We start from the raw sequence: 21,831 nt of genomic DNA, 5'->3' as shown, positions 1-21,831 counted from the left end.
CGGGGCGACAGTAAGCGCTAGCCATTACAGCCGGCGCCGCGGGAATGACACAGCGGTCCACCGGCGGGTACCCGTCGGGCTAGCCTGGGTGCCACCCCGCGCGCGAGTGTCTATCTCCTAAGTAAAAGTCACGGGAAGCCATTATAACTCCCGGCAGACCTACTTGGCACACTGGGTCTAATTATCTCCTCGCGCATGAGGCGTTAGAGGGCTTCGCGTGGACGAAGGGGTTTGGGTGGATAATGGTAGCGGACAAATACGGTTTCTCCCGAAATCTATCGCCAAATAAACGCCGGACTCTGGGGCACCCAGGGTTAACCGCCAGGCGTGCTAACAGCAACACAACAACCCGCCCCCCAGTAACACTAACCAGCGTGCCAGGCCCTGCAGCGTGCCTTTGCCGGTACTGTGGGAGCCAGTGGGGCCGGTAAAATTCGGTGGCCAGCTGGATACGCGCGCCAGGGGGCTGTTGTTGTTAGCGGGCCGGCTAGCTGAAATGCCACACCAGCGGTATTTTCCTGGATTTGTTCCATTTGATTTCAAAGTTGTTGAAAGAATAAATAATGGATAGAGATCAACTTCTTTTTGTCTTTTTTATTGTCTTCATCTTATGTAACTGCCTTCGTATTTCAGACAGCTTATGCATGAAATTCGCTTGTATTTATATTTTGAACATGTCTAGTTTTGACATATATCTGCTGGAGTACTCTGTATTGATAACTGTTAACGTGATGATAGCCGCCATCGTGAAACGCCTAATCTGCAGTACAGTAGCATATGCCTTCTGACTGGTTAAACAAATGAAAACAAAGAAGAAATCATGTCAATAGAGCCCAAAATGGAAGATTTAAAAAATCCTGTCAATAGTGCCAAAAATGGCACTGCTGACAGGACGATCCTGTCAACAGTGTCAAAAAATGGCACTGCTGACAGGACGATCCTGTCAGCAATGCAGTATTTCCTGTTATTGACAGGATCGTCCTGTCAGCAGTGCAATATTTTCTGCTATTGACAGGATCGTCCTGTCAGCAGTGCAGTATTTTCTGCTATTGACAGGACGATCCTGTCAGCAGTGCAGTATTTCCTGCTGTTGACAGGACGATCCTGTCAATAGCCTCAGGCATTCGTAATTATAGTACATTAGCCGTAAATCGTAAAGTCGTAATCAGCTCTGAGACGTTCACGTAATTCATAATCGGGGGGAATCATTACCCCCCCATGCAGGCCCTCATATAATACTACTTCCCAGAAGACTTTGTTGCGTTTTTTTTTCTCATTCTTTTGCGTACGACATTCTTATACGACATTATTAAAAAATATCTCTTGCGTTGATCTCTCTCTGTTTCTGCCTTACGTTGCTCACGCCTTACGTATACGTTGCTTTGTCCTTCAAATTCAGACGGTATCTGGAGGCAAAAGACATGAAAAAGTGAACTTCTGCATACCGCGAGGTCTCGTATTGTTTTTGTGACAACTTCCCTTTCCTGAACTGTATCTGTGAACATTTGTGTTTGTACTTCCCTTTTCGGACGTAAACACTAGACACAAGTATAGTGCCCATTCTCTAGACCACATTAATTGTAATGAACACCTTTTCTTTAATACTAACGGCAAAGCACACAATATCATCTTGTCACGAAGAATAATATTGTTGTTAACTACCAGTGTTTGTTTTCATGAAAGAAAAGGTTTCCCATATATATAGTGTAGCTAACTAGGAAGTTAGGATGTGACTTAAAATTGATATCTAAAAGCATTTTCTTCTGTATCATCTCCTGGTCACGTCGATGAAGGTTAGACATCGTATCCTGCAGGTCTCTTGGATTGGTCACATTATCATTCATTATTGGTTGCGTATATTACGACGTCTTAAAGATATACTGCAACTTTCATTCATCGAGCGTGGGGGAAAAGAAGAAAACACCTGTATTCATAACACATCAACAGTTTTCACTTTTTGTTACGTTGTTTTCTCTTATTATATTTGATTTATCTTATATGTACTTGTATTTATTTTGTGAGATCTTGGTTCATTATGTACAGACTTGTTTATTTGCATTTATGATCTGTTATGAGTTCACTTTGTTCACCTTTATTGTATATAGCCTACCTTTATTCAGTCATTCATTCATTCATTCATTCATACTGCTGGTACAATATTGTATTACATGTTGGGTCATGCATATTATTTCTAATTTGTGTGACATTTCAGTTGTATTAATTTCTAGTATAATATTGGTTTTCGGTCCTTTGTCATTAGTGAGCTGCTTTGCTAAACCATCTATATGTATTAGTGTTCTTTCCTATATCTTTTTTTCCGTTGTCATTTGCAATTATTATACTTAGTTTCATGATATTCATTTATATGTATTATTTTTCTTTGCTATATCTTTGTTTTCCGTTGTAATTCCTTTTCAATAATACATTACATTAGTTTGTTTCATGATTTTTTTTAGTTTAGAAGTTTATAGCCTTCTAGGCTTCTTATATCATCCTGCACATTTTCCTTATCAAGGACGTTCTATCACGAATTCTTTTATACAATTCTTTAATTACTCTGTTTTTATTTTAATGTGGGAATAAATAAGTAAACAAACGAATAACTAGAAATACAGACGAGTCCAGTTCTTGCATAAAGTGATACTACATACAATATGCACAGACTTATCTCTTCCTTTTCACGTCTTTTTCAAGATTTATTCTATCCGTCTCAGTTATCATTGATACTTTCTTCCAGACGTTGTTCCAGTTGTTTAGCGTCGGGCCTGTCCTCTGGTTCTGCGGCCCAACACTGACACATCAGCCGGTAAAGGGAGACGGGACACCCCGCCGGCCACTCCAGTCTCGTGCCGCTTGCAGCCGGAGTGTCGGTGAGGATGTGTATCAGCTGTCCGCAGTCCGGACGGCACGGCACCCGGGGGTAGCGGGGCTCCTGTCCAAACGTGGCGATCTCCCACAGCAGCACGCCGAACGACCACACGTCACTGCGGCTGGTGAAGACACCGTCCCGGAGAGACTCCAGCGCCATCCACTTCAGCGGTAACAGGTCGTCCTGGCCGCGGTGCGCGGTGTGGACGTACACCGTGCTGGCGTAAACGTCCCTGGCGAGGCCGAAGTCGGCCAGTTTGGCCACGCCGTCCTCCGTGATGAGAACGTTCCGAGCGGCCACGTCCCGGTGGACGATCTTCAGAGTTTCCAGCTCGCGAAGAGCGCGGGAAACGTGCAGGGCGAACGGCAGCAGGTCAGACAGACGGGTGTCCGGGTCCTGACGGGACTCTCGTAAGGAGTGAAGAAGTTCTCCTCGCGGAGCGTACTCCAGCAGGATCCGCCTGGGCCGGGACTGAGTGATGATGCCGTGTAGCTGGACGATGTTTGGGTGTACACGCCGGTTATCTCCCTCTCTGCGTTCGGACTGATTGTGGAGCGAAATCAGAATGTCCACTTCACGATAGAAGTCCCGGTAACACCGCTCGCTCCCGTCCCGACCATCAGCCAGGCAGGTGGACTTCGCGGCGACCAGGACCGGTTCTTTTCCAGGTGTGCGCAGCTGTGCTAGCACCACGTGACTAAAGGAGCCCTGTCCAATCATCTTCAGCACATTTAGGTGCTCTTCGCGCCGTTCCCATGGCAACCGACGGTTTGACGCCTCCTCCTCCTCCTCGTCTTCTGTGTGTATTTCTACTAGCACGATGCCGTCTTCATCCTGTTGACGAGAAACATGGCGCGTCGCTTTCTTTCGTAGAACGTTTGTTAATGCTACGGCCAAAAAGAGTGCAGGTATTACCAGTATACCTAATAACTGTAGATGTTGGCCTTCCAATCCAGGCAGAAGCCGGCTGCAGTCCGGTCCGTCCCACGGCGCCTGGCAGAAGCACGTCCCGTCGATGTGGTGACAGGTACCCCTGCCCTGACACGCGCACACGGACTGACAGTTCAACCCGTAGTGACCACGGTCGCACGGCCGATCGCAATGTTCCCCCCGCCAGCCTGGCCGGCACACGCAGCCCCGCCACCGGTCACACCGGCCCCCGTTCTTACAGCCGCACGTGTGGTGACAAAACCGTCCGTACAGGTTGGGAGGACAACTCGTCACGTTTAGGATCAGTTCTTTCTCTACGACGACGTCCCTCGCTCCAGCGGTTTCTGCTACACATCTGTACACTCCATTGTAGTCATCCCGGAAAGCGTTCATTGTAAACTCTATGCCTGTGGTTTGGTTTGATAAGACCGTTGAGGTCTTAGTGTAGAATGGCCTGTACGTTAGCGACATAGACGACACGTTGAAGTGAACTGCAGCGCACGACAGTGTTACATTACTGCCGATGTAAATGTTTTGGCTAGGAACCGTTACCAAGGCTACCGCTGGGATAGGGATGTCACAGGCCACTCCTATCCACCCTACAGGACACAGGCAGGCGCCGTTAAAACCATGGCAACGGGCGCGGTTCTTACACACACAGTCCTGGTCACACCATGGACCAAACTTCCCTCTTGCACAGCCGAGTTTGTCTATAGTAAACTGTATAGAATATGTTGTCGTTTGTTCTGTGATTTTGAAGTGGATAGGGGTAGACTCACACCTGATCGTAGCAGCCGACACTGTCCGATAAGAGTCGATTTGAAAGACCCAGAAATACCCAAAACGCACGTCGTTCAGCCATTCGGCGTTAATGAGGTGATTTTCCCGAAGGTCTTGGAACTCACCAATAGGATTTGTCCGACTCACAAGCCTTAGCTGAACAGTCATACCTGACTGACTGGAAGAACAGTTGAGTGTGGCTCCTGTAGAAGAATAGATGTTCGCCCAGCCGATATCAGACAAACTCTTCAATCCAGCCACCACCGTGACGCCACAGACTTCGTTATCTACTCGCATAACAAGTTCCTTTCTCAGCTTGGAAGTTAGAAATTGTAAGTCAGAAGTGTGAATCCAGCCTGTGTCGAATTTAGAAATGACGTTGGACAGGTTGAACAGTCGTTGCGGTCTGTCTTCTCTTTCTGGCGCCTCACATGTTGTATTGTATACCGGTGGGTAGCCTTCAACATCATTGATGTCAATTTTAACGGCGTAGGTTTGGTTGGAAAGCTGGCACAGTTTATCGTATGTGTCAGTACACTTCAGCAACACGACAAGGTCATACCTTGTACGGACCCCAAAGTCGAGCGGGTTTGCGACACGAAGGGTGCCCAGTGATCCGTCGGCATGGACCGAGAACCTTCCGTACGGGTCTCCGTCAACGATAGCAAAGCTCACCGACCTGTTGGAGTTGCCTTCGTTTAGAAGAGCTGATGCGATGTTAGCCACAACCTCTCCTACAGGGATATTCTCTGGTATGGACAGGTTGAACTTCCGCGTTGAAGAATTGTAGCCACTACGTCCAATTCCCCAGACAGTTGGCAGTCCTGACAATCCTGGGACAAGCCCAGTTAATGTCAGCCATATGATGACTTCGGTAATCATATTGTTGTACGTTCACGCGTTGTACGTCGCTGAAATATGATGTGTTGGGGAGCGCCTGTTGTTATTCTGGCGGGTGTTGGTTCGTACCTGGTGGGGTCGGTATTCCGCATTCTCCCGAGGCAGTGGTGCGTATAGCCTAAGGCTAATGCCTTTGCCGCTGGATAGCTTTGCCGTGGGAGAATGGTATTCCGACGCTACTTGCAATAATATAACTTCCCGTTCCGTAAATCGTATTTGGAATCTATCTGAGCGGAAAGGGAAGGAGGCTTTCTACCGATGACTTACTCAGCATTTTCAAAACAAACAGACAACATTTCTCCCTATATTTTTCTTCGCCAAGAAGGTTACTTTTCAGAGGCGTCTGCGCGCGCGCGTCTGTAAACACGATAAATGGAGAAGGCTTAAATGGATTGTCTTCGTGTTTGGTACAATGTAGGTGGGTAGGTCTTGATGATACCTCAAAATGATTAGATCTGGGCCCCCTGGCGGCTCGTTATGGTACTGCAGCGGAACGTCCGGCTTTTATATCTCATGTTCTAGACATGCTAGAGGCGGGAAATTTGGATGGTAGGTATAGGTCTTGTGTTGTGGGAGGAGTGACATGAGTTTGGGCTCCCTAGCAGCTTGCTCTAGAACTGCAGGGGCGTTTGTTGAAAAATATTTAAAGGAGGATAACTCAAGAACCGGTTGACGGATCACCGTGATCTTTGGTATGTAGGTAGCTTGAGTGATGCTTGACATAATCAAATGACAAATATGCAAATCTAGATTTAATGTGCATAATTAATGAGGAAATTCTAAATCAGATGCATTCCAAGATAGGACTATACAAGCTGTTACATATGTAATTAAGAATGAGAGAAACATAGGTAATATAATAAATACTAGTATAGATTATGTAAACAAAGACTTAATTTGCATAATGAATGAGAAAACATTATAATTCCATGGTGGTAACTGCCTGGAATTTTATACTAGGGTTTTTGAAAGTTAGTTGAAGGTGAACATCGTTAAACATGTCATGTAATCCATTTTTAAAAAAGGACCATAGTTGCATATTTATGAGTAAATGAGAGAATGGCCCTCTTTGTTAACATAAGACTGTCTTGGGCGGAGACTATGATCAACTGATATATATATATAATGGTTTATTTCAAATTCAAGTAACACCTCGCAGCCAATGGCTGAATTATGTGATACATTTACAATTGATTAATAGATTTACGCAAATAAGCAGTCTAACGTATAATATTTAAAATTGAGGTATGTAGGTAGCGCATTGAATAAAAACAATTGATAACAAGTGGTTGGTTAAAACATTGAACATTTAAGTTAACGTTAAAAGCATATCGGGATAAAATGATTAGGTGTGGCGCAACGAGTACATTTGAATAAAATTTCTGGGAATATTAAATAACATTTGAGTACACGTACATACAAATAGATGGCAGCATTAAGTTATAAGTAGGGCAACGAAGTAAAGAGTAGCTACAAATTCAGCATCCGTATCATGTGAGGAATTGCACTTGTTCGGTATCTTTCAGTTCTACAGAAGACAGTGTCCAGTTTAAGGGATGAGCGGGTCGTCCTACCACTGATTTCAACTCTTGGAGGTGGCAATAAGTGTCTGTGCAGCTTAGATCGTTCAAGTGATCTAGCGAAGTTCATTGTCAGTTTGTCACGGCGTGACTTGAGTGTTGGTAGGTTGAACTGTGCGCATGCCTTGTGGTAAGAGGTGAAATCCTCACTCAAGATGATTCGCAACGCACGGCGCTGGACATTCTCGATTCTGTTACTGAGTTTCGCAGACAAACCAGAGTGCCAAACAGGTGCCCCATACTCGAGAACCGGACGGATGTAACAGGTGTAGACTGTTACCAGGTCATCAGCTGGAACGCGGAAGTGCTTCAGTTTTCGAAGTAAGTAAAGACGTTGGTTTGCCTTATTACAGATGGAGTCAGTTTGAGAATTCCACTTCATGTCAGCTTGAAGATATAGTCCCAGGATCTTCATTACATTTACATGCTGGAGGTCGATGTTGTTGATCATGAGTGGTTGGGGCGTAAACGTTGTCTTGGAAAACTGAATGTGGAGGACCTTACATTTGCGTGGGTGTAACACCATGTCACTTTTGCGCGACCAGGTCTCCAGGTCTGATAAGTCTTGCTGCAGATTGGAAGGCATTAGGCTCGGGTTTCTCACTTCAAGTAAATTCAAGTCATCCACAAACTTCCAACGCTGTGAAGTGGCCAGGGCTGCGGCACTATTAATGTATGCTATAAATATTATGGGTCCAAGGAGAGTACCTTGCGGTAGGCCACATCCAACTGACATACTCTCGGAAAGAGCTCCATGGTAACGTACGATCTGCTGTCTGTTCCTGAGGAAGTCGGCTATCCAATGGGTGAGCGAAGGCCTCAGCCCGAGTTCGATATTTCATGCATATTACATAATCAGTGGGTATATTCTATAATTCGTTAGTCTTTAAGATAAACATCATTTGGCGAAGGTATGTGATCGTGGAACTCTAGTTCCATCTGATACAAGCTTCCCTACCCAATTCGGTTGAAAGAAAAGGGAAGTTTAGACTTAAATCACAGCTTTTACCCTGGATTTAAGAGGGAAGTTCTGTGGTCACAAACACTACGAAAGTCATTTTGCCATATGTTCAAGTTCGTTTTAATGTGTCCTCTTGCGGCTTGTTTTGAAAATCTGAAGATGGTATGGTCACCAAATTGGTGTGGCAAGTAGATATTGGGGTCAGAAGGAAGTTTGGGCCTATTTCTGGATGCACATGGCCATTTTTGTCAGGTAGAGTAGGCATAACTGGAGTTGTTTGTACACCTGTTTTGGTTTGTAGGTAGCTCAGGTGAACATGCACATTATGGTTAATTTAAGCCTTATTGCATAGTTCATGATTGGCTTGTATATTTAATCAGTGTCCAACAAACGATAGAACAGTGGTGGTTGTCAATTATGCAAATTAACTTTTAATTGATGAATGATAAGTAGTAATATGATCAAGGACTTCTTGAGTTACGCTGTTCACATCCATGCACACACACACACACACACACACACACACACACACACACATGCACCCACACATCCATGCACACACACACACACACACACAGACGCACACACAAACACACACACAAACACACATTCTTGGAATCTGTATCTTGGTGAACATAACAAGGCAGTATCATAGATACATTTTCAGACAAAACCACAAAATTAAGCCCCTTTTCTCACTGTATTTATTAAACCTGGGGGAAAGAGGAAAAGAAACAATGTACTGTACTTCCACTTAGAAAATCTACAAAAAGGGATTTGGCATAATTTTAGTTCTAAAAATTTATGTAACCATTTTCCATTTCTTCAAAACTGCACATAATCAAAACCGGAATACCTACAGTACGGTCAAATGTTGAGTACATGTACAATTGTAGAAAGATCATAGATTCGTACTAAATTACACATAATGCTCTGTAAATAGGTTGTATTTTTTTTCTTTTCAGTTCCATATTCTACAAACAGAAAAAAATGCTGCTAAACCCTCCTCATCTATACTTAACCGCAAAACTTGTTACAAAGTAATACATGTGAAGCTCACTTCCATCCATCCAAAATCTACTGTGAAATAATAAGAGAGTGCCATCACTATTCTTTAAGCACACAGTGGTTGTCCTAGTAGTTAGTGTAAATGTACAACCCCTTAGTCTGTGGTATATCATCTCAACTCAACATATCCAGTCCAAACATCTCATACATTCCAGACCTATAAAATAGTATTATAGTTCTGAGACCCATTTTACTCTAGCACTCTATCACTACCGGTAGTAATATCTCCATCATCAAAAGTGGCAATTAGTGATGCATACCTAAACTCAATTTTAGGTTCAGCTCCGGATTCAAGTCCAGAGGTTTAGGTTCAGTTCCAGACTTGTAAGTACGGACCTAAACCCATGACATATACAAAATTGCATGTTGGCAACCTTGCAATGTTGTCTGGGTAAAACTTTGGCCACATAACATGGAGGCCAGTACTTGACGATGCCTGATGGCAATGTTTTCTTCGTTTTGCAGCAAAGATTTTAAAATCTACGGAAGGTTTTAGGTGGTTTGGAAAGAAAACATGTATGTGAAATGGTCTTTTATGGTAATAAGTCCGGACTCGGTTCTTGGCTTTTAGGTTTTTTTGGACTTGAACCTAAACATCGGATCCAAGTCCAGTGAACCGGTATGCATCACTCAGCGGCAATGATCACCACGTTATGCACAGGAGCACATCGGCAGAGCATACTGCACCTGTGTGAAATACAGAATTTCACTTTGTCTAATGAATGTTGCATCAGAATTTTGCCTGTTGCAGACAATATCTACTTTCGACACATTTGAAAACTACAGAACTGACATCAAGCTTGTATATGTGAAGACATTATTGAATGAACTGTTCTGCCAAAGTACTGTGCACAATACATTACAGGTTTTGCCAATGCTCTAAACAAGTACATGTATGACATGTAATCTCAGGGCTCATCCTTCTAATACAGCTGTATAAAATGTTAGTTCTGGTAGCCACAGTCTATACATTGTCTTTAGTCCTGTATGAATTTCCTCCATACTTTGCACAAGGTTAGTGGTATGCATGTGTCTGTTTCACCACAAGGCAGTGTAAGTATGCAATGGGCACTGATACAAGAAGGGGGTGAAGTCTGCCATGAAAAGGGGTGTTTTGCAATATACAGGAGCTGGGCCACTGTTTGACCAGTAATAGCCTTTTCTCTGGAGATAGTTACACTCTGGGAGGTCAAGTTTCAATACAAAACAAGAACATCACTTTTTCAATGTGCTTGCACTCATCTGACTCATACTGGCTGTCATGCTGGGGAGTTGAACTGGAATGTTGCCAGGTAAATTTGGCCTAAATATAATTATAACAGCCACATAATTATGACAAACAAATGCAAATTTATACCCAAAGTGACTTCAGGGCAGTAAAACTGGAATTTTCAAAGTCAATTTTCTGGTTAATTTTCGAATATAACTTGAATCAACCCTGTCCTATAGCATACTGATATCTGTGAGGCAAAAATGTGATGTCACTAATGGAAAACAGTTACTTATTTCTTATTGTATGCTGGATCTAGCTTTTTATTGGTGGTACCAAAAATACAGGAATTCCTTAGGCCACAGCAAGACTAAATTTTATGGATGACATCCTCCGCAGACTCCAAATCTGATGCTAAGGCCACACCAATTTAATTTCTTGGTTAACAGATTCGCCGCTTCATTTTTTTCTGATTTGCAAATAAAAATAAAAATCCAGAATCAACTGCAGAATGCTCATATTTTGCCCTGAACAGTTGAAAACAGACCTTTCCATCCTAGTTGTTACAGTTATTCCATCTTTCAATGCAATGATATCATTAAAAGTTCAAAATTCATTGTTGAAATTTTGAACCAGCCTGGTGTGTTGACTTCATGGCTCCTATCGTACCATTTTGGGCCACAATACGATGCCTGGGCCTGTTTTTATTTTTATTTTTTTATCGCCCGCCCGCTCCATTATTTTTCTAGAAAAATCCGTTAACCAAGAAATTAAATTGGTGTGGCCTAGCGGGAGAAAAAAAAACAAGGCGGGCCGAAAAAAAACTACATTTTAAAATTTTGACTCAATCATTGTACAAATGGTTTTGATTCAGTGGGAACATCACATATACACAGCCAGCATTACATATCACTGCATCAAAGTAAGAAACAAAACATTAAATCAGAGTCTTTTCTTGTCTCCTCTCTTTATAGTTATCTGCCATCCACCCTCTGGTATGGCAACAGACATCTTTGCCCATTTTTGGCATGTTGACCACTGTCAGAAGGCAACAAAATTTCTTGTTTTTTTTTTCAAAATCAGGCGAAAATTGATGCGCGGGCTGATGTCATCCATAAAAATTACTTGCTGTGGCCTTACGTAGCTTTTTCCTGGGCTACTACATGCAGTATTTCAAACGCTTCAAGTATAAAATGATGACGAAAAATGTTCAGTAAATGTGAATATCAAATAAATTTCCTTATCCAGAATATTTTTTTGTTTTGCCACTCTGAAATTGCATTGGATGCTTTAAGGATCAACAAGCCAGGATAGAAGATGCAGACATCCCATGTTAACATGACTACAACCTGGATTTGAGTGGTGGTTAGAGTAGTTGTGTTCTATAGGCCGTAGATCTTGAGTGAGCGGTCCATGCTGGTGGAGGCCAGGAAGGAGGCGTGGTTGCCAAACTTGATGGAGGTGACGGGGGCCGTGTGTTCCTTCATCACCACCAGCTCCTGCCACTGTTTACACAGGTACACCCTGCAGCACAAACACACACATCAAGGGTTAATACTTGTATTGTAAATACACATGTACTTTTAATATCTTGTTGTTTTTAACCGATTGACTATGATCGTAACCTATATATTGTAAATACTTTTAATAATTTGCTGTTTTTAACTGTTTTTAATAATTGCTTGTAATATTAATATGTAAACCGTTTTTAACAACTTATGTCATGCGGCAGATCAATTCAGGGTCCTACAGGGACCCTGCAACTCTGTATCGTACGGTCAGAAAGAAATAAACCAGTATTATATTACACACTTGTCTATACAGGGCTTGAAATTAATTTTTGGGAATAGGTGCACAAGTGCACTGGTGCACCCAGCCTAAAAGATTGGGTGCACAAAAAATTTGGGGGTGCACCATATTTATTATAAGATAAAATAAGTAGAATGTTAGGAAATATTTGATTTCTACAGAAAAGTACTTCTAGACTACAATGACTTTATTATTTTTCTGACACTTGGAATTTACGAATATGCTGTATACTACTACACATTTCACATTATGAACCTATGAAAATATTTAGGTGCACTGGTGCACTCACAGAAAAACATTGGGTGCACAGCTCCAAATTTTGGGTGCACTAAGGTGCACATGCACCCAGTATTTCCAGCCCTGCTATGTTTTAGAGGGCTTGGTTTATGGCATAAACAAACAATTGTAACAACACCAATTCCTATATCCAAATTCGCTACTCCAGTTCCAGTGGCACACTCAGCACAGACAAAACGCGAATTATTCTATGGAACATTTAAAAACCTGTGTGATAACCAATATTATGTCCTACCTGGGCCGCGATTACGTTCGATACGGGTTTTCCGGCCCGTGTGATAACTAGCGGTACAGCCCGGGGGTTCTTACCGCGTACGGCCCGGGCCTTTCAAATGTTCCGTGGAATGATTCGAACGCGTTTTGGCCTAACCGCGTGCACCGATTTTGAAATTCGAATACAAAATTCGGACGTTGGAATTGATGTTGTCGCATTTTTTTGGGTTTAGGGACACCAAATTTCCGCTCATTTCGCATTGAAAGGCACGTTTTCTTGGGTGGGTATGACATAAATAAAATACAACACGGATCGGATCTATTGTGTCGAATCGTGTTGTATTCTATATGTAACCCGTGTGATACGGCTACTTATCACAAGGCCCATAAGATGCCTATTAGATATTTTCATGGCCCAGATATGACCTAGGATACCCACATGGATACACAAAGTACCGTCAGTAACTGACCTGATATCGCTGCCTGCCACAGCCAGGTAAGTACCGCTCTGGTCAAAACACAGAGACTTGATCTGTGGGTGGAAAACACAGCCTGTCAGCAACTACATGTAGTTTGGAACAGTGGAAATGAAAACTGGGCTAAACATGCTGGGCTAAACCTGAAAAAGCATACATTACATACATGTATATGACACAAAAAGTTGCTGTAAGAAAAATTCAGACCCTATGTCCTATGCTGTAGGGTTGCAACAGTAAACTAACTTTAGATTTCTAACTTTAAAATCAGAGGACAATTCCATGAGCTATTTTTATTGGGCTACAGACCTTTTTGCACTACTTCCCTCACATCACCCTGCTGAACATGAGTACCTAGCTTTGGTTAGGGACCACTCTCGTCCCGTGTTTGGGGAGAACCACACCCCACGCACATTAAAGAACCCACCACACCTTTCCAAAGAGCAGAGGCCTAGCCTGGTGTGCAATTGTCTGAATATGACTATCTGCAAGTTGATGATTTGATACTACGGACTCCAGGAAGAGTAGTGTGGAATTTAGACAAAAGGTGATTATCGTAATAAACAAACAAACAAACAAACAAACCTCATATCTGTCCTCGTAGCGCTCGTCCAGGGCAATAGTTTTGAAGTTCTTGAGTTTCCTGAGATCCCAGAGCTTCACCATGGAGTCATCAGCAGCTGTGGCCAGGTAGTAGCCGTTCTCTGAGAACGCAATGGCCGTGATGGGACCAGAGTGTCCTGAAAATAACCAAACAACAAGAGTTCAGAGATCTCATACCTCCACAGAGCTCCAAATTCTTTTTTGGAAATACTGGTGCACTGATACACACAACCAACAAGTTGAGTGCACGAAAAGTGTTTGGGTGCACCAAAAAAAAATTTAGTTGCTATACGGTCTCTACATAGTATATATACGTAAATCTACAAACATATATGGGTGCAACCACGGAAAAAAATGGGGTGCACAGCTCCAATTTTGGGTACACCATGGTGCACATGTACCCAGTATTTTGAGCCCTGCTTCATGAAATATTTAGAGCTTTTGTAAATGTTTGTTTGTGTCATTGATTATGGAAATAAGGTTGTAATCAGCATAATCTATTTTAATGTATGGCTTTCTCAACTCAAATTACATTTCATATGTGAACGTCCTATCCAGAGCTTCAACAGATCATAGGTTACCGTGGACCACAGTCTACCACTGTCACACTCGTGGCCTCAACTCTGGCTTCTTATAAGAGACTCTTTGAGTAACAGAAATCAGAAATAACCAAAAATGAACAAATACAGAGCATATACCATCTCTCTTATGTATGTATTATGTACCATGTATGTGTAAATTTATTTGTAAGGATTTATTTGGATCAGTACATGTCAATATTGATATATATTTTGCCCTTATGACCTCAAAAAGCAAAATAATGCACAATGTTTACCTTCACATGGTCTAACGTTAGTCCATCAAACTACTGCTCTGTTTATTCTAATACATAGTTTCCTATTCATAATCATGTATATAATATATGGTGACCAGCCTCTTTAACTCTGTTCTGCTACAAAATGTCACCCAACACCACCCATTACCATGGCGACAGACATCTGGTTCAGGTTATTGACCTGTTTGGAGACGAGGAAACTGAGCAAAAACAATATGTTTTCCTTCAGTAATCATAACAAAGAATGGTTCCAAAAAAGTCTTTACCTGGGAAATTGGCGACGTTGGTTCTCTCCTTCAGGTCCCAGATCTTGACCTGACTGTCGTCTGTCCCCGTGCCGAAGATCAGGCCGTCAGGGTGGAACTGGGCACAAGTCAGCGCTGGGGAGGGGACAGGTCAAAACTTACTCTTACCAACCTCTAAAACAGGATAAAGCACTGCTGCAAAGTTAACAGCAACATCCACAACTTCAGTCATGTTTTTAGAGCACATACAAACACAATTATCATGTGAAAAGCTGTCGAGGTTGCACGAGAGCAGTAGCCTGGTTGCAGGACATACTTTGGACAATGGAGGAAAATGGGCAAAATTTTGTTTCCCGCCCAAGGGCAGCAAATGAAAAAAAAGAGACATTATGCAGCATAACCAAGTCCAGTAGTTATCAGACGTACCAACAAGATACTTGCTATAAGCTAAGGGACAGTAGTACTTTCTATGGTGTTTTTTGTCATGTTCAACCTCTTCTCAAGTTGCTCATATATAAGTGTTGACTAGTAGTCTCTTACTCTTAGTACATTTTATCAGTGATGCTGAAAAAGAGTGGTGGATGTCACTCGAAACGCCTGGAAGAAATCTCCGTAATCTACCCAGTAGTAGAGTTTGAAAGTTGTCTACAACAAGATACTTACATGTCTTACTGGACTCGTCTGTGACCTTAGTCAGCACACGCCCTGTCCTCACATCAGAGAACGCCCAGAACTGAATGAAACACAACCTCCAAATTAACAACTGCAAATATCCAGTCTGTTTTCCGTAACTCTACTGACGTATATCTACATGTAACAGCTGATTCAACCAATATCACAAGACTTTCTGGAAATTAAACTGTTCTCCAACTTTAAAGTTTGAATCGCTAGAATTTTGGTCTGTATCTCTCAGTCTTCATCAGCTATCTGACCCAAGTACTGTAGACAACTGATTTTTCTGCATGTGTGATGTCAGCACTGGGTCAAAGTCTGTCAGAAAAATCAGTTGTCTACAGTACTTGGGGCAGATAGCTGATGAAAATGTAAAGATTCAGTCCAGAATTCTGGTAAGTGAAACTCTTTTTTAATTTTGGAGAACAGTTTGATTTTCACTATGTAATTTACCAACTCAGATGAACTTTCATGGTAATCAGCAACACTTTGTTAGCATCAAGTTCATTTTTTTCCTGAATTCTCTTTGTACAACTGAGAGACAGAAGTGAAGACTTACCTGGTCCTCTGAGGCAGACAGCAGGAAGTCTCCGGTGGCATGGAGTGAGATGCCGGTCACAGCGCCCTCATGTGCCTGGATGATGTTACTGCACTGCCCACTAGGCACCCCCCACACTCGGATGGTAGAGTCGGGTGATGCTGTGAACACCAGGTTCTACAGAAAGACCATTGGTCAACTCCCAGACTCTCCAGTAAAACTGACAAACTATGGCACATTTCATTATATGTAATATAGGGTTCTCACCAGGCTGTTTAAGTGTAGGGATCCCCTATGCTGTGATTTAGGCCCGATAAACACGTGCGTTGTTTATATGTGTTGGGCGTAAAACGACGCGAGCATGCGTGCACGGCACCGCGCTGCGTGTTTTGTGCGACAGATTTTTTATCGTGTAAACAACCTCCGCCACAGACGCGCGGCGCGGCGCAGCGAGTTTCTTGTGGTACCTCCTGGACGTGCCACAGAAGAATGACGCGCGACTGTGGCGGAGGTTGTTTACACGATAAAAAAATCTGTCACACAAAACGCGCACTGCAGTGCCGTGCGCGCATGCTTGCGTCGTTTTATGCCCGACACATATAAACGACGCACGTGTAAATCGGGCCTTAGCCCCCTACACGGTCGTTCAAGCAGCATAGAGGGTTTCTTTTTTGGGAGCACATTATGACCCTTCATAAATCTTTTAGAAAATTAAAATGTGACTTTAGAATGAAGCTATAACAAAGGAATTTGTCCTTCAAGCAGCAGGAAATATTGTCTCAGAGGATTATGAGTTTTTTAAATTTTCGGGGAGAATACCAGACCCCCTACTGTGGTCATGTCTTTGGGAATCATTGTGTGCCTTGTGTCATGGAAAGTTGTACTTCTGCACCGGACCACAATGCTCTGAAAAATTCTGATGAGAACCCTGTACCTGTTAGAATACTTTTAGTATCATTGATAGCCATGTTTGTAAATCAGCGCCCCCTACCTCTGAAGGATGGTACAGCACATTGTTGACCTTCTGTCGGTGACCCTTGAGGATGCAGACCACCTGTTCACTCTCCTTGTCAAACACAACTGCATTTTTGTCAGCGCCACCTAGGGGTCAACAATGGTATTGCAGATGACTTAAAGCAGCATTACATAACATTGGGACAATACAAAAGTTCAATTTTCTGGTCATTTTGTTTTTACAAAGTAAGTTTAGTCAGCGCTACTACATTGCATATGTGTCATTTTGGAAGTGGAGGTGCCTAAATATCATACCATACGAGTGTGGGCAATACAGCAGTCAGCCATGTTTGTTTACATTCTGGTAGTTTGTGGTGGTACCACAAACAGTAACAGACAAACTATGGCACATTTCATTATTTTTAGGTGATTGTGGTGGTACCACAAACTGGGTACACCTCGTTTGGGCTGTTTTAGCACCAACATGTTTTAGCATGTCAGAAATGTGAGAAAATTAGACAATAGTTTTTTAATCAAATTTAACGTCGTTTTTCCCCAACCGGGGGTTAGACGTGCTTGCACCAGTACAAGTACAAGTCTTTTTTTGAAGCAGGATTTTTACGGCTGGATGCTCTTCCTAACGCCAACCCAAACCCTAGTAGGGCCCAGGAACCCTCCAGGCGGTGGTACCCTCTAACTGAGGGGGGGAAATGTGTGTTAAGTGCCTTTCCCAAGGGCACAACGTCTGGGTGCATGTCCGGGCATGTCTGGGTCCAACCCTGGGGATTGAACCTGGGTCTTCTTGCTTGACAGTCGGACGCTCTATCCACTACACCCACACAGACGCCATCTGTATGTGTTTGAAAGGGCTGTGCTTACCTGTGAGAATCTTGGATGTGTCTGCAGTGTGAATATCCATGGACAGAATCCCGGGGATACTGGCACTGTGCAGACCCTACAGACACACAGACATACATGCATGTTTTATCATGGGCATAATGGAGAATACAATACTAACACATTGCACTAACACAAAGGCAACAATATATAGCAGACAATATTACTCAGACCTCTAGCCAGCACCTGTTTTTCCATTGATTGCAGGAACTTTGAGTCATGTGACAGAAAAAAAAATTTAAACCAATCCACCAACCTTGATAGACAAAACTTGACAAAAATCTTTGGTAACAATATAAAAACATCCATAGGACCATCAACAACCACTCCCAACCCCATGATTTGCCTCTCAAAATGTACAAAATTGTGTTTTTAGAGGCTTGAAAGTCCATTTGGTTTGCCCCAGAACCCCCTAGATTGTGAGCACACCCCTCCCCCAGGTTCAATCATGGACCTGGGCTTACACAAAATAAATTTGAACATTCTAGAGCACTGATATTACTGATATTACTTGCAACTAGTGCTGTGCAACAGGTCCGGATTCAAGTCCAGAGACTTAGGTTCAGTTCTTGTAAGTCCAGACCTACATTTGTAAGCCCATGGCATAAATAAAATTGCATGTTGGCAACCTTGCAAAACTTTGGCCACATACAATGTAACATACTTGACAATGCCAGATGGCAATGTTTTCTTCATTTTGCAGCAAAGATTTTGCAATCTACGGAAGGTTTTAGGTGGTTGGAAAGAAAAGGGGTATGTGTTTTTTTTTTTGGTATCAAGCTCGGACTCGGTTCTTGACTTTAAATTTTTTTTTTACTTGAACCTAAACACTTTTACAAGTCCAGATCCAAGTCCAGTGAACTGGTACACTGTGAACACTACTTGCAACATAGTTACATAAGGACCAACTTACACCTACGTATGGGTTTAAAAAAGAGGCAGCTTACCGGGTGAGATGCCTGCTGTTTAAAGTTGGACAAGCTCTCTGCTGGCATCAGCTCTTCTGGTACCTTCTTACCACGTTTCTTACGCTCTGCAGTCAGGACTGCTGCCTTGTCTTGGAGCTGAGGAGAAAAAAAGCACAGGACTGATGTACATGTACAAACCAGGGCAGTTATACTAACTTATGGCAATCATATGGACCACACTAATGCTGGTGACTAGGAAAACTGTGAACACAACTGTGAAACCTCTGAGCATCATGAGACGTGCAATATTTTGCCCAGAATCACAAGATTTTTCAAGTCAAGGGCCATGACAACCACTTTTTTGGTCCCCCAAATTTCCCCAAATGCATTCTTAAAAGTAACAGTTTGTAACAAAAACCTAAATTGTTAAATTGGAGAAATCATGATAGTAATTTATTTTTCAACATATTTGTGAAGTTATTTTACATTTCTGACATTTTTTAAGGTTGGTGCTAAAACAACCCACATAAGGCGCACGCCATTTATGGCACTACCACAAACTACCAGATAATAAGATTGTAAACAGCTGACAGCTGTGTTTCTAGCTTTTAAACTAACTCATGGTGTAATATTTAGGCACCTCCACTTCCTGAGTGGCATTTACATGTATGTGCAATGGAGCACGATTGAATCAACTTTTTTTAGTACAAAGAAATGAGCAGAAAATTGACTTTTTGTATTGTCCTAATGTTCCATAAGGCCACATCAATTTAATTTCTTGGTTAACAGATTCGCCAAATTCAGAATCAACTGCAAACTGCTCATATTTTGCCCTTAACAGTTGAAAACAGTCCTTTTCTTCCTAGTTGTTACAGTTATTCCATCTTTCAATGCAGTGGTATCATTAAAAGTTCAAAATTCATTGTTTAAATTTTGAACCAGTCTGGTGTGTTGACTTAATGGCTCCTATCGTACCATTTTGGGCCATAATAGGATGCCTAGGCCTGTTTTTTTTCCGCCCGCCCGCTTCATTATTTTTCTAGAAAAATTCGTTAACCAAGAAATTAAATTGGCCTACCTTCTGTATGTGAGTGAGTGAGTGAATGTTCCATACCCCAGTGTTAATAATGCCTACCTTCTGTATGATCTCCTCAGTCATGCCCTCCTCGCCTGGCTCTGCAGCCATCTCCATGGGCTCTGCAGCAGCTGCAGGCTGGGCCACGGCAGGGACTGACGGGGCGGGCACCGCGATGCCGGCCTGGGGCTTCAGGGTGGCCAGGGCCTCACGCGCCGCCGTCACCTCCTTAGTCAGACGTGCGATCACACGACACGCCGCGTCATGTTGGTACAGCGCGTGGGACAACTCTGATAACAACAAAACATTGCACGGTGTTACAATGTAGCTGGTTCTACAAGAGGATATCACAAATTCAATACTAACTATCTAAGGCCGTAAGGGCAGTATGTAAAAGCATGTAGGCAGAACACACTGTGCCTGCACGAAACCAGTGCTGCATTTGTGTGTAGCACTTTTGCAGAACTTCTCATTTAAGGTCATATTTACATATTTAAGGGTGACATTCCATCTATAGTTGTACATGTATCTTGTCTCTTGGCTTGGCTTGTACATGTATAATGTTGGGTTAAAAGAGATACCCAACATGCAAAGTTTTGATGCAACGTTGAACAAGGCTGAAGCATCCAATCGAACCTGTGAAAAATCCAGGTTTAGTGCAGGCGCAGTATGTTCTTACCAAGTGCTGAATGTTGATGTTGAAAAAATTGTTGAATGACTTTACAGTGTTCTCGCCAGGCCTTTTGAGCATAGCGGGCCGCTATGCTGTGAATTTGTTCCGCTACGCTGTAATTTTGCCGCTATGCTGTGTTTCCGACCAGCGTAGCGGGATTTTCAGTTGATTTTTACCCTTTTGATCTCGGCTACCGTCGCAATAATCCTTGCTTTAAACTTGATAAAAATAATGTCTTTGCTCTCGGCACAATGAACATCTCATAGAACGCAGTTTCAAGTAACAAAGAAGTGATTCACAACCTGCTGTGAGTTAATTAATCAAACCCCACAAATTGGCGGCGATAGACGGGCGTGACATGACGTGACGTGAGATTAAGATCAGGCCATCAGGAGCGGCTCGGGAGCGGTGCGCTAAGTTTTGCCTGTACGTTCAAGCTCAGTACTCGGAAACAAACATTATCACTTACATCAGTACCTAGTCTTTGAGATTTCCTATCAATTACACCTAAAAACTAGCAGAAATACCCAAATTTTGAGATAAACAAGGGCCGAAGTGAGAACTTGAAGTATTGACATGCTGCCCTCCCCTCATGCTTGACGGGCGTAAATAAAGATCTAATCCAGAAACCTGGGTGCCATTATGTACGCCACTCAACAGCATACATCCTTTATTGTTGTCCAAACTTGTCAATTTTTTTGGCTGGATCGTCTTGCATGGAGAAATTTACCGAAAAATTAAACTGACAGCGCTAACTGGACTGGGACTGAGCGGCCAGTGGCATGCTTTGGATAAGTTCATTTCAAGGGACCACGATGTCTCAAATCTACTGTTGTCTACCTTTCAACATCTGTCAATACAATTTTAAATTCAAAATCTAAGAATTAACTAGAAAGGCCAATATTTGCTTTGGAGCAAATACAGCGATGGGTTCACCACATTTTACGACATGGCAGGGAAAGAATGAGAAACACAAGGGAAAACAATGATTTACATTGATATAACTACAATATGAAGTAACATACAACTAAAACAACAGTTGGATAGCTATTCCCTACTTTATTGGTTAGGATTTTTAATTGCATAATGCAAACTGTTGATTTTCAAAATAAAAAAAATGTTCATGCCCCGCATTCCAATGCTGGAGCAGAAAAGCTTGAAATACCTACCAAAACACTTGAATAAAGACATACTGTCAGTATGGAAATGCTCTGTGCAGGTGTTAATCAAGTTAAATCCCAACAGCCAATCAGCAAGAAATGCTCTGTGCAGGTGGAAATGCTCTGTGCAGGTGTTAATCAAGTTAAATCCCAACAGCCAATCAGCAAGAAGTATAGA

The 21,831-nt window shown here is 42.5% G+C and overlaps 2 protein-coding genes across 2 annotated transcripts in view; both read right to left on the bottom strand.

Moving 5' to 3' along the window:
- Positions 1-2,566: 2,566 nt before the first annotated feature.
- On the bottom strand, positions 2,567-5,538 carry LOC109469556 (proto-oncogene tyrosine-protein kinase receptor Ret-like). The gene has a single exon (XM_019768089.1). It carries the CDS (start codon positions 5,459-5,461, stop codon positions 2,711-2,713), a length of 2,751 nt encoding a protein of 916 aa, XP_019623648.1. The 5' UTR covers positions 5,462-5,538; the 3' UTR covers positions 2,567-2,710.
- A 5,813-nt stretch (positions 5,539-11,351) lies between these two features.
- The window catches only part of LOC109469566 (pre-mRNA-processing factor 19-like), a 17,362-nt gene continuing 6,882 nt past the window's right edge, over positions 11,352-21,831 (bottom strand). Inside the window, exons 4-13 of the mRNA XM_019768100.1 lie at positions 19,881-20,110; positions 18,785-18,901; positions 17,820-17,895; positions 16,978-17,087; positions 16,008-16,163; positions 15,440-15,509; positions 14,798-14,911; positions 13,679-13,833; positions 13,088-13,149; positions 11,352-11,822 (exon numbers count right to left, since the gene is read on the bottom strand). Of these exons, the coding sequence (XP_019623659.1) occupies positions 11,681-11,822; positions 13,088-13,149; positions 13,679-13,833; positions 14,798-14,911; positions 15,440-15,509; positions 16,008-16,163; positions 16,978-17,087; positions 17,820-17,895; positions 18,785-18,901; positions 19,881-20,110 (1,232 nt within the window). The 3' untranslated portion in view covers positions 11,352-11,680. The remainder of the gene's footprint in view (positions 11,823-13,087; positions 13,150-13,678; positions 13,834-14,797; positions 14,912-15,439; positions 15,510-16,007; positions 16,164-16,977; positions 17,088-17,819; positions 17,896-18,784; positions 18,902-19,880; positions 20,111-21,831) is intronic.

The sequence above is a fragment of the Branchiostoma belcheri genome, unplaced genomic scaffold, assembly GCF_001625305.1.
Source record: "Branchiostoma belcheri isolate BF01 breed outbred unplaced genomic scaffold, Haploidv18h27 scaffold208, whole genome shotgun sequence".
In the NCBI taxonomy this organism is placed as follows: domain Eukaryota; kingdom Metazoa; phylum Chordata; class Leptocardii; order Amphioxiformes; family Branchiostomatidae; genus Branchiostoma; species Branchiostoma belcheri.
The sequence above is the reverse complement of the archived record's forward strand: the minus strand, read 5'-3'. Positions and strand labels throughout refer to the sequence as shown.

Excerpts from the sequence above, each read along its gene's own strand:
- LOC109469556 (XM_019768089.1), bottom strand. The coding sequence starts at position 5,461 with ATGATTACCGAAGTCATCATATGGCTGACATTAACTGGGCTTGTCCCA.